This window comes from Trachurus trachurus (assembly GCF_905171665.1).
Source record: "Trachurus trachurus genome assembly, chromosome: 19".
Taxonomy (NCBI): domain Eukaryota; kingdom Metazoa; phylum Chordata; class Actinopteri; order Carangiformes; family Carangidae; genus Trachurus; species Trachurus trachurus.
In genome coordinates this window covers 12714853-12728415 of record NC_139913.1, presented here as the reverse complement: position 1 = coordinate 12728415, position 13563 = coordinate 12714853, and the positions used below count along the sequence as shown (strand labels likewise).

Genomic DNA, 13563 nt, shown 5'->3' with positions numbered 1-13563 from the left:
ATATGTCCCAGTGGGAACGTGGACAGAACAATGAGGGGTAAGGATGGAGCAACCGCACAAATCAGAGCAGAGGTACTACAGAGGAGGCAAAACTCATGACTCCTATAGATAGATAGATAGATAGACAGATAGATAGAGTCTTTTGAGGGATGAGTGGGAGGTCTGGGAGGATTTGATTCACTGGTCCATGACTCAAATCAATTCCAAGATGCAGTCAGGTGTTGTCACACTCACACTGCAAAAGTGGAAATTATTAGCAGCTCACTGGTGTGAAATTTTAGCGGCGGAGCTCCTAATGTAGCAGAGTGCTGCTGAGACATTGTCCTTTTAGAAATGCAGTTTCAGTGCTGATTGGACTGAACTCTAAGAAGCAGTTTGATCAAAAGGATCATTTAGAATTCGTTTGATATCTGCAGGGTTGCCATTTAGTCCAGGACAGTGAGCAGGGAGACAGCCAATGGACACAGAGCTGTTAACAATCATTAGACCGACTCTGTTTAGAACCTCTCTGACGCATATGAAGGACTCTATGACCTTCAAGCATAAAGTCAATCAAGACTAAAACCAGTGTGCCCTGTGTGGGGCCTACAGCCGAGTGAAAGAGGAACCAGAGGGGGAAAAAAACATGTGTGTGTTGAAACTGACTCAGTACAAAGTTAAAAACTCCGATTAGAGAATCCCTGAGTGAAACTAGAATGAGTAAAACACATAGAGTAGTAAGAAACCAGGGAAGTGGGAGCGAGGAAACATCTAAAGTTCTCTGTGAAATGACCTGAAACCAGACTGCTGAGAAGAACTCCTTCACAATTTCTAATGTTTACAGGAATTTGAATCTTGTGGGGGAGGGAACGAAAGAACATTTGGTTGGTGCAGTGATAACTGATAACTGGCCTGTCTCATGTTTTGCACTGTGATATGACCGGGATGAGTTACTTTTATCTCACCAGGAACTGAGTGAACCAAACCCTGGGGGTCAGAGCTCTATGAGAGAATATGTTTAATAAGAATAAGGCCTCTCAGGTTCAGGACTCTGGACACTGAACCAGACCAGTTAAGTTCATTTTACACACAAGAGACATAACAAAAACCCTTTTTCATACCTGCAGTCCACACACACACACACACACACACACACACACACACACACACACACACACACACACACACACACACACACACACACACTGTCACAGTCAGGAGGCAGTGAGTCATCAGGCCTGTGTGGACAGCTGAGCGTCAGTCCTCCTGACCAATAATCCAGTCTGGTGAAACTGTGGAGCCGTGAGGCTGCAGCTCCATCCTCCTCCACACACACACACACACACACACACACACACACACACACACACACACACACACACACACACACACACACACACACACACACACACACACACACACACACACACACACACACACACTGAGTGGGTGACAGTTGCGTCCAGTGACTCACCTTGTTCATGACAGTTGGTGTGTGTTGTGAAGCTGTTAACCTGATGGATCTGTTACTCACTTTGAATCTGTGTGAAAGACTCTATGTGATGTTGTTGCTCAATAGTGGAAACTGCTTAAAATCCCGACAGCTAAAAATATGAGTCTGTGTGACGTCAGTGGGACAATGAACTTTGTCAGGTTTGTTAGAAAGATGAGTTTTTTTTTTCTTTTTTAAATAACATATTCACATGATAATATAACATATAATAAGTTATATTTTTGCATACCTTAAAAAGTAAATCTTGATAGTTTTCTATCTCTCTATTGTGAGTTTTTCCTCATCCTGCATTGCTCTTGTGTTTCCTGTTGTGTAGCAATAAAGTCAGATTATGCCCGTGGTTTGAACTTCCCTAAAAGTCAGCAAAGTAGGAGGAACCAGTTGATGTTAAAATCCAGGTGAAGGGCAAACAGCAGAATTTACTACACTGTTATTCTCCAGCTGACCTGAGAGAAAAAACAACAACAGTCTAGTTATTTATTTCAAGGCATTTTCCAGGGGAATTGAACAAATTATTCCCAGTTTTCCAGGCAGGGAGCCAGTGTCGCTGAAATAGAGAGACCATGAGGTATTTTGTTTTCCATAATAAGAAACGCTGCCCGAGTTTGAGGGTGTGTGGGAAATGTCTGTAATCTGAGGAGGAAAACAGTGGGATGTGTGTGTAATAGCAGGAGGACCGGTGTAGTGTGTGGTAGCACTGCTGCTTTGACTGGCACCAACATATGACTTACTACAGGTTAACTTTAATGAAAGGACAGATGAAATATGTGTAAACTGTAAACAGTGATTCGTTTACATATACATTAATAATTGAAGGAAAGTGTGTTTATATTCTAGGATTGATGAGCTAATATCTAAGTTTATAGTGATTTAATTTAGATATTTGGATGACCAGAAGCAGGGCATTGACATGATAATGATGATGTCATCTTGTATTGCTTATTCAGCACACAGAGACTGTGGCTGTGTCCCAAATCAGTTTGTAGTGCTGTCTGACTGTATAGTGAGAACCACATTGGTATCCCACAATGCAGTGTGTAACCGATGGTCTCTAACTAAGCAATACCATAATACACATGTCACGATCGTGGTCGACATTGATCTGGAACGTTTTAATTATGCGACTGTAATAATGGAATTAACGTTCCCCCTTTTATTTTTACCTTGTTTTATTCTTTTCATTTTCTACTTTATTAGAATTTTGCTTATTTCTTTTCTCTCCTAGCTCAGACCACTATATGATGTATGCCTATATGCATTGTTGATATGTAAATATAGAAAAGAAAATCTAATCTGATTATTAAAAGGAATAATGTAATTAACTGTGTGGCTCACTATATAGTCTTCTATGTCAGTGGATGTGAGGATAAGGGCAGAGGAGGCTGTTATATAAAGACCTTTGAGACAAACTGTTTGTAAAAATGGGCTGTACAAAGAAAATTGCCTTGCCTATATAGAATTCCCTACAGTATATAGTGAGTAGAGAGGAGTGAATGAGTGAGTGATTTCAGACACAGCCTGTGAACATATAAACTCTCAACTGGTTTCTCACATTGGTAGTAGTTTCACAATGCTTCACAATGGAATACACTCCGTCCACATGGACAGTGATGGGGAGGGCAGCAGCTCCTCATCACCCTGGTTCCCTGCTGCAGCTGCAGCTCTTCTCTTCCTTTTTCTCTTCTGTTTGTTTTTCCTGTTGCTCTTGGCCTTATATCTCACCATCTTCTCTTGACTTCATCAGTTGTTCATGTTTTACAAACTGTATTTACTTTCTCACAGATCATCTCATGAAGCTACATCTCAACAATCTGTTTATTTGCTTCTTCCACTAAAACCTCAACTCCATCAGATTAAATTTCATTTTGCTCTGGGACCGTCCTGTTCTCCATCCTTCCTTACTCTGCATGGTGGAAATGGTTTCAACCCTCCTTTAAAAATGCTGTTTGCACCTGGTGTCATTTACACAATCACCCACGAAACGTGCACCGACTGAATGTGCAAAATGTTATCAGTAAGTCGCTCAGAAGCTCTGACCTGGTGCTGGAATGTTTCACCTGACTGACCCCAACATAAAAACACTTTTTCAACACACTCTGCTCCTGTGTGTGTACTCTGTGCACCCTCGTATCTGAATGTGGCTCTCGACAATATCTAAGAACAGCAGTGAATGACTTGAGACACACAGTGCCAGTGCACCTGACCAGAGCTCAGTTAAACACCACAGTAGATAAGCATGTGTATTTAAACCTAAACAACATGGACACTAGACAGGGAAATAAGAATTAAAGGGGACATATTATGGAAATATCACTTTTTGAAGGCTCTTTATTATATCTGGGTAGTATTTATCTCGCCTTCCGGCCCCAAAATGTGAGAATTGACAAAACAAATCTGTAATTTTCAGGCAAACAATTGAGCAAAAATTGTGGGACAAGAAAGTTTTAATACGTTTGAATGTGATGGCAGGGCTTCTGCACTGAGTTTGAATGTACAAACGTTTCTGCAGTATCGGGGCTACATTTTTGTGAAAGTTGCAAAACTATAGCACGTATGGTTGGTTTGGTAGGAATTTTCATAAAAAAATTTTTTTCTTTAGATAATAAGGCCCTTAGTTATAAAGTTTACCTCAGATTACTGAAGCTATAGACATCGCCTCAGACAGAGAGTCCATCCAATCAGCAACAGTCCTTGTCTACCTTCCACTGGAAGTTTATGGTCTGTTTGCAGCTTTGTGGTTGTGGTTCCTGTTTTGCTGTTGTGTTTCTATTTGTTGCTATGTTTTGTGAGATGTTGTTGTGATTCCACGCCAGGGCGATCATGAGACAGGAGGTAAAAATGTCACATCGATTACATGTAGAATCTGAAGGTTAGAGTTTAATGAAAGCACAGTTTACTGGTAGAAATAACACTTTGATACGACAGCAGTAGTGAACTATCAGTTGACCTCTGATCTGATGGGAGAGAGCGTCGCAGGCAGCAGCAGCACTGACCGGCTCTTTCTCCTCATCACTTCCCTGCGCTCTCTGCCGCCCGCCGGCTCTTCTGGCATCCTGTGAATGTGGAGCCAAAGGCATTCTGGGGGTTTAGAAGGTTAACCATCTGGAACGGTGCATTATTTAACATTGCATATGCCGAGACAAGCTGGCTCAGAGATTCGTCACGCTTCCCACCACCAAGGTGCTCCCATTCTCTCACTCAACGTCCGATGCTGCGTTAGATCAAACTCCTGTTCGGGAGGAGACGGTGAACTCCTGAGCTTTAGCTCTCAGGAAATCTCACATGAACCTCTTTAACGGCCTAAAAGTGACCAAGATATTTGCATATTATCTGTGTCCTTGTGACCACAGCGGCCCACTCCCATCTGTTCCTGCTGCGGAGAACTGAGCTTGGAGAAAATCAATACATGTGAGTGAATACCAGTATGTCTGAGGGAAGCTGACAGGGAAGAAACTGCGACGGGAAAACACTTAACTGGTAGAAATTTAGTGAAACTGTTTCAGCCATGGTACACATGACATAGTGATAATAACTCTCTTCAAAGTTAGCGCTGTATACAAAGCAATAAAAGACACAACAAAGAGAGGTGTGTCAATTAACACTGCGAGTGTTGCACGGAGAATCACAAAATTACAAATTCATGTGTACAGCGGGATCAATAAAAAAGACAAAATAAAACAAATTAAAAACCGAAGTAGAAAGCAGGATGAAATTCAATTTAGCTCACCCGGTCTCCTTAGACACGGCCTCCGAAGGGTGAGACCACAACAACAAACACACAGTCACCGTTGGTTTTAGCTGAGACTCTGAGACAGAGAGGACGTGAGGACCTGAGAAGGTTCGGGTTCTACTTGAGTCAAAAGCTAGCAAGAGGAAGGTTACATTGAAGTCAAGGGGAATACCGACAAAAAAGGCCCAGGGGCCCACACCAAAAATATTAAAACCAATATTTTTCATGGATAAGGAAGCCTAACAATGTAACCAAGAGATGAAAAACAAATTGGATGAAAAAAAAAAGTTTTTAGTGTATTTTACAGCTGATTTTAGACACAGGTCAAAACCGACCCTAACACAAGAGATGGTAGCAGAAAGCTAACACAAGACGAAGGCTAATCTTGTGGGCCTTTGCTGCATGTCATTCTCCCTCTCTACCTCCCCATTTCCTGTCTCTATACACTATCCTATCAATTAAAGGCAAAAAGCCCAAATAATATACTCTCACTAAAAAAAAAAGAGATGATGGATTTTGGAACCAGCAGCAGCAGCAGCTTGTTGCAGGGCTGTTTGGGAGAGACGTGTGCAGTAGCAGCTGATGATGGTCTGAGGTGACCTGAACCACAGCTGCAGGCCTGGACAGTGTGAGCATTTCAAAGATAGTTGACGTGTGGTTCACCGTGGTCATGGTGTTTCAGTATGGACATTCATTCTTCACAAACTGTTTCTTTAGTTCCACCAAATCAGACAGAGTGAGACGTCCTGTTTCTAGTGAATCCTGTCATTTTAGTCAGGGGGACGTTCTCCCAACTCACATTCCATTTGTATCATGTCAGTAATTTAAGCCTATATACTGTGCTGTACCCTATGTTAACTTAAAGTCGTTGTTTAGGATCAATATTGTAAGCACCGCTTTAATTATGTATTAAAAATAGAAATTAATTGTTTTGTATTCAGATAGAATAGATATTTTGTTAAACACCTCCTGGTCAGGGTTGCCAGGTCTGCACTTTTTAAGAGTTACTGCTGCTTGGTTCGTTGTTTAGCAAATAAAATAATAATAATAATATGTAAAAATAAAATCCATATTTTAAATATAATGATTTATTCATACTCAAAATCTACAACTGTGACTTTAGATCAGCACGTACACACACACACACCTGCTGTGTCAAATGAATGATGGATGTTTTAGAACCAAAGAACTGAACAGTGTTTTTATTAATAGTGGCATCAAGTGGTGTCACATTTACATGTAGCACTGACCACTGCTCACCTTTAAAACCAGTGTAGCACTGGAGTATTTGAGTTGTGGTTTTTGGGACTCAGAGCTGGAAACTCTGCTCCTCTACTGATGAGAAACATGTTTGATGAATGCTCATTGTGTCCCTGATGTTTGTAATGCACTCCTACATTTTTCATCTTTTCATCAGGAAAAGTGTGGAGCCCTGAGTTTAATGCACACCACAGAGGCAGAGAGAGATGAAGCGGAGTGAAGTTGTAAATGCCCGACCCAGGTTGACCGGTGATGATGGAACAAACCTGCTATAGGTGTTTAAGCTGCAACACAACACAACACAACACTGTTGGTTGTGTTTTCACCCAGCTGAACCACAGGGCAGTAGAAACTCAGTTAGAGTGGAGAACATGTGGAAGGTCTCTGCAGCACGGACTCGTTCCTCTGTCAGAACTCGAACACGTGACCGCGCCGCTGACACGACCGAGCCTCTTTCATGTCGTGTTGTTTATCCAGTGTTACATCCACGGCCTGTAGACTCGCTGCTACAGGAAATTACTGCAGCATTGGAGCAAAAAATCCACTTTTCAAAGGGACAACATCAGTGACCACCAAGACCATGAAAGAGAAACCATGACTGTGATGCTGTGAGGCTGTAATTATGTGCAGTCATAAGTCACTCTGGGCTCGACATGGATTCAGACTCTCCGGTCTCAGAGCTCTGGGCTCTCGTTCCCTTCCTCTCTTCCAGGGAAGCAGTTCCATGTGATGACTTCATTCTCTGAGGTGATGCAGTTTTAAATCCAGGGACACTTTGTTCTAAAAATCGATACTCCAGCCTGATTACCTCTAAAAGTGGCCGATGAGACAGTAAATATTCACCGGGACGTGCTGCTTGGTGTGTGGCAGCAGCACCTAATGATAATGGATAGCAGCTCTGACCCCACACACACACACACACACACACACACACACACACACACACACACACACACACACACCCTCTCCTGGATTCAAACACATTTCAACATTTCTTCCAAAGAAGTTTTCTCATCCCTCTTCACTTCCAGCTTAACTGACTCAGAGGTTGGATCAGAGACAGTACTAGATAACCGACTCTGGGTTGAACCCTTATCTGAGGATCCAAGCTGTCACCTGTCCAGCCCGGTGCAGTGAACCCAGAAACACCAAAGCTGTGTCTCCATTCTAATGCTGCGTCCGAGACAAGTCGGACTTGATGAAGTGCAATTGGCTTTATGCACAGCTCCACACCTTCCTGAATCTAAGCCAGCTCCTTTATTTCCTGTCTTACATTATTGGACAAACTGATGAATCCAGGTGTGTCTGACCATTGTTGTGAGGTCAGAGGTCTGGATTAATCAGTTGGTCCAATTATGTAAGGCAGGAAATAAAGGAGCTGGCTTAGATTCAGGAAGTAGTGGAGCTGTGCATAAAGCCTTTTGAACGCCACCTCAAGTCAAGTCAGAGCTCTGACTTGGCAAAGTCGGAGTAAAAAATCTACCCCGACTTCGCCGAGAATCAGTTGTCTGAATCTGGACCGTGCAGAGGCACACAGTCAATGGTAAAACATCAATTAAAATGCATTTAAAATGCCAAAATACATTGAAATATTCTTTTTAAAATTGTTTTTGTGCCCTTTGTAATGTTTTTATGCCTTGCATGAAGCATTTTGAATGCAATGTTTGTCCCAGTCCGCCATGTTTTTGGTTATTCTGACCTAGTGCGTCGGAACTCTCTTGAGTTTTCAGCTGGGAAAGATCCGAGTTCTGATTTGTCTCGAACGCAGCATAATTCTTCCATGAGTACACTGTCATGTAGTATACTATGTATTATGCTATTTCTGTAGTGTGCAAATTTTGACAGTTAGTGTTGTCTCAAATCGAATACTGTCTCTGGCACTGGCCCTTACCGGAACTAACAATCACAACGGTTGCCAACGTCTTCTTTTTTGGACCTCTACTGTCGCCTGTTTGTAATTTCAAATAGTGATCATGAACGCCTTACTTGTACTTGTACCTGTTTAATGCAAGGTGGAGATTACGCCGTTGGCCTGCCGTTATGTTGATTTACACATACGCTACGTAGATAACGATCATTGAGGGTGGGAAATGTCTTCAAGTGTTTTCACATACTTGTCAGTGTGAACACACTTACACACTCAATATAGTTAGTGTAAGTATGGTAAGTAGTTAAATTTAAGTATTCAAATCTGAGACACAGCACAAGACTTGTGTGAGTGAGCTGCAGCCGTGGAATAAGTTTAAAAGCTACACTGTACCAGTTAGGGGTGTGTATTGGCAAGAATCTGGTGATAGGATAAGTATCATGATACAGGGGCAACAATATGATATATTGCAATACTATAATCAGGATCATATATTTATAGATTTTTTTTCTTTTCTTGACAGAGCTAGATTAGCAATAGCTTGAGCATGTGATGAGTCACAGACCTGAACTCTCTGAGATCGCATTGTTCTGTTGGAGCGGAGGAGTCAGTGGCTGAATGACTGCTGAACCAGCAGTTTTAAATGCAACATAAAAATGAACCAGCACCGTGAACGTTCGCATGGAAATTGTCAGTAAAAAAAATCGATACAGTGCTTTTGAGTATTGATACAGTATTGCGAAACAAAACATAGCGATATTACACCCCTAGTACCGACCCAATCGTCTCACACTGACAGGAGCTCCGACCTGAGGATGGGAGTGTGTGTGGCAGCCAACAGCTCACTCATTCTCCCTTGAGACTGTGTGTGTGTGTTGTGTAAGTGCACATGGTGACATACTGTATCTCCCTGCGGTTGTGTGTCTTCATGCTGAACAGAGGCTTGTGGCAGAGTAAAAGTTGGTCATGACCCTTTTTTTTTTGCAGGTTCATCAATGTTCAAATCAAAGTATTTTATTGTATGTTTTTATGACCTTAATACACATTAGAAGTTTCTCTCTCCTCTGGTTGTGGAGCTGTGATTGGGCGAGATGTAGTTTACAGTTTATTTGTATGGACTGAGTGTATCCAGCCTGCAGATACTGGATTGAGTTTCCTTGTGGATACTTAAACTAAGCTCCTCTAGATGCTTGAATGACTTGGCATGGACCCCAACAACCAAACTGGAATTTCATCTGGCTCCAAAACAGCATCTCCGAAGTGTGTTACAATGGTCTCGGCCTGTTATTCTCTTGCAAATCAGAAGCAGATGTGGGCGCTGCATGTTCTCCCATGTTCCTCAGCTGAGTGAACGCTGTGTGTGCACCAACAAGCGCGCTGAGGGCCTTGGTGCCGGTCCAGACTGCAGGGCTGCACCGGTTTGTTGTGCTCAGTGTTTCTCTGCTATGATGTCATCATCGGTCGCTGGTTGTGAAATACGTGAGTGAGAACCTCGAGCTGAGCGCTGCACATTTGTCCCGGTGAAGCCAGATCAGCTGTGGTTTTGGTTCTTATCTCCTTGTATCAGATCCTCCAGGAATTCATCTCTGTTGTCCTTAAATTCACCTCCAGTCACTTTGCTGATGTTGTTTTTTTTTCTTTTTCTGCTCCAACAGAGGACGGCATCTCTGAGTCATCTTCCTGTGGAGGACCTCAGAGACCCCCTGCCTTCTCACTGGAGATGCTACATGTCTCCACAAGGGCGGCGATACTACGTCAACACCGCAAGCAACGGTAAGGTGACAGTTTGTGTTCACTGTTGGTGTGTGTGTGTGTGTGTGTGTGTGTGTGTGTGTGTGTGTGTGTGTGTGTGTGTGTGCAGCTGGATCCAGGATGTGGTTCATCAAGCTTACCATGGAAAACAGAAGGTTAGGGGCACAGCTAGCCTGACTCATGATTATTGAGCTTTAAATGTGTTGTCTGGTGTAACCAGGCTGCCTGTTAACTCCTTTATTATTATTATTAACAGTTTTCAGAATGTATTTTCAGAACTGAGACAACTGCACCCCCTTGCTTTCACTTTAAATGTTGTAACTGTTGTAAATCTTTTATTGTCCCCGAAGGGCAATTCAAATGCAGCCTACAGTACCCAAACACATAAGACATAAACAGACATTTGCGAAACAATAAAAGACAAACAGTGGGCAACACCAGCCCAATAACAGGAGTGATTGTCGTGTACAAAAGTGGCAGAGGAATGATACACAATTTCTATAAAAAAATATACAAGGGGGTATCAAACTAAAAACATCATTATATTATATCATATTATGTTGTTTTTGTTTGTTCTGTTGTTGATGCTGTATGATGATGTTCTGTATGTTTGGTGTTGTATGCTAGGGAGGCAATTCTGTTTTAAGCCTGTTCATGTATGTGGGTGTTGCTCTACTGATGAGTTCTGTTTTGGCTGTCTGGAACAAAATAAAATAAAAAACACAACACAGTAGCCTATTATGGCCATTTGAAACATTTTGCAATTTCCTGAGCATTACAATAGCATAGTCTGATACATTTTTCAGCAGATAATTATGTTCTGAAATATGATAAAGTGTCAGACTCTATTCATCTCACTTTTTATTTTTATTTTTAATCTTGCAAATGGGATCGTCAGTCAGACTGATCAACACAGTCGGAAAAACGACTCTAGTATAAAAACTTAAATTCATATTTGCAGTTCACATAATAAAAGATCAATACATGGCGTCTGTGTATTGATACAATATTGCTATCACAGCACTATGCTGTATTGATTTCCCCCCCATCCCCACAACACACAGTAGTGTCATGGATTATATGGAGGGCAGTGACTCAGGTTAGTATGTCACGATGTAGAGTGCGGAAGATCGGGGGTTCGATCCCTGGCTCCTCCAGTGGATGTGTTGTGTCTTTGAGAAAAATATTGAACCCCACATTGCATCTGCCCCCACTGTGTTAGAGTGTGTGTGTGAGAATGTGGCTTGTAGTGTAAGTGACTCTGATTCATAGACGAGAAAAGCTCAGTCCACTTCTACTAATGTGAATAACATGGCCATAACTTGAGCCCCATTTAAGCCATTGAAAATATACAGAGCTAGTGATTAGCGGTGAAGTGAATACACAGTAAGTGCGTTTACATGCACAGCTAAGTCAAGCTGTGCTCATAGCTCGAGTTGGGTGTCCCATGGAGGAAAATGGAAGAGATAGAAACATGTCCACCTCCTCAACTTACATGATGATATGTGTTGTTTCAGCAATAGTTTAATTGGACATGTCAGAGTTATTTCTAATCTTTCATTGTGACAATGAAAGATAAATAAAGGCATTTTATTGATTAGAGCACCTCTAATTGATAAATGAGTCCGTGAAGCGCTCTTTGTTTGAACATAGCTTAATTAGATGTTGCAGTGTGGTATTAAGATACATTCATTATATTTTGATTGAAAGGATTAAGTTAAATATGTGTTTATTGAATTATTGAAGTGACTGAGTGTGATGCAGCTGTAGCAGAGGGCAAAAGTTGCACTGAACGAACCCGGTTGGCTCGTCTTCCAGGGTTGAGATGAATTTAAACTTACCCCAGTGCTGAGCCTTTCCCTGTTGTCCATTGTCCTGAGTTCGCCGCCTCTAATCTTTTGGTGTTGTCCATGTGTGTGCTGCTGTTTAAATTGGTTTAAGTTTAAACAAAAACACATCTTTCTAACTGACCCTGAGCATGGCCCGTGTCCGAGGTAATGATGTGGTAATGGGCCTGAAGCCCGGCCCTTGGGTTGTCGGGCTTGGGGCCCCTCAGGCTTGGGGCTCAAGTGCAGGGCTCTCCTAGGGCTTCCTTTTTTTTTTGTAAAACACATCTTGTTGCTGGTTGTTTATTGTGAAATCCACTGAATCAGCAGGTTCAGGCCGGCTTCTATGCTTCACTTTGTGCCATCCCTGCTGTTGTGAAGCATGCACACATGTGTTGTCCAGTTTCAGTCAGAAACATGCAGAAGAAAATCAGTTTTCAATCTCATTATCTGCGCGTTTTAGTTGCATCTGGAGAAGTCCAGTCTTAGTCTGACTAATGCGTTTACATGCACTTTAGTTGCCCAGTTACAGATGGATTAAGGCCATAATTCGTTTTTCTCAGCTGCCATGTAAACGTACTGACTGGATCACTCTGACAGAAAATAAAAACTGGATCTTTTTATGTCTGTGTTCAGATGTATTTTACAATCTGAGCTATCAGACCTGAAGGGGATTAAAGCAGCTCTGTTGTTCTGTCAGGATCCAGGACTGATCTGGGACTGATCCACATAGGGATCAGAACTTTGCTATAGATTATTCAACATGTTTGCTCTTTAGTTCTCAGTGCAGCTCAGAAGTCAGTGAGTATTTAAATGAAATCACTGAAACCTGCTGCTGTGTGATCATCAAAGAGACTGAGAAGGTGTATTTCTGTTTGGTGTACACATATTCATACATAATGTATATTTCACAGTTCATATGTCACTTTGCACTGAACCATATTCCCATTACACATCATTAAAACAGTTATCATAGCTGATCGTGTATTTACGCTGAGAACGACACCTGAGGAGGTTGGTTGAAGCAGCGACGGCCCCACAGAGAGGCAGAGGGCCCAGTGGAGCTGGTGCTGCTGATAAAGCCTTGTTTCTGTCAACACCATCGCAGCTCCGTGTCTGTGTGTAAGCGCACACACACTTCCTCCGTCCCCGGGGTGAGCTCACTGTAAAACCTGACTGATGGTACTAATATCTCGCCGTGGCGCCGTGGTAACTCTCCTGCGCCTTTTATCTTGAGAATCTAATAAAGGTGTGGGGAGGAGCAGGTTGGTGCTCGGCAGTCATACGCTCATGCTCAGCGCAGGTTTGCTTCGGCTGCTGTGAAAGTTGTCAAATAAACAGGGCTGCTGTAAAAAATAAAGGAGCCGCTCATTTGTCATTTGAAATTAAACCAGGAGATTTCATGATGGTTGAGAGTGCAGCAATGTTCCCCCTGCTGCTCTTTGCAGTACATTTCCTCTCCGTCTTTTATGAGCAGGTATACAGAACCAACAAGGTGTACATTGATGCAGAACAGCACATCAAATAGCACACATAGCCAGAAGCATTGTATAATGATAGAGCAATTAGAAAAAAAAGGTTAAAGATGGATACAAAAGAGATGAAGAATAAAATAAGATACATCGAGAAAATAAAA

General features: G+C 42.1%; 1 protein-coding gene across 1 annotated transcript in view; it reads left to right on the top strand.

Moving 5' to 3' along the window:
- gas7b (growth arrest-specific 7b) overlaps positions 1-13563 on the top strand; it is a 74463-nt gene that overhangs the window by 15553 nt on the left and 45347 nt on the right. The window contains exon 2 of the mRNA XM_083993998.1: positions 10005-10122. Within this exon, the coding sequence (XP_083850124.1) occupies positions 10005-10122 (118 nt within the window). The remainder of the gene's footprint in view (positions 1-10004; positions 10123-13563) is intronic.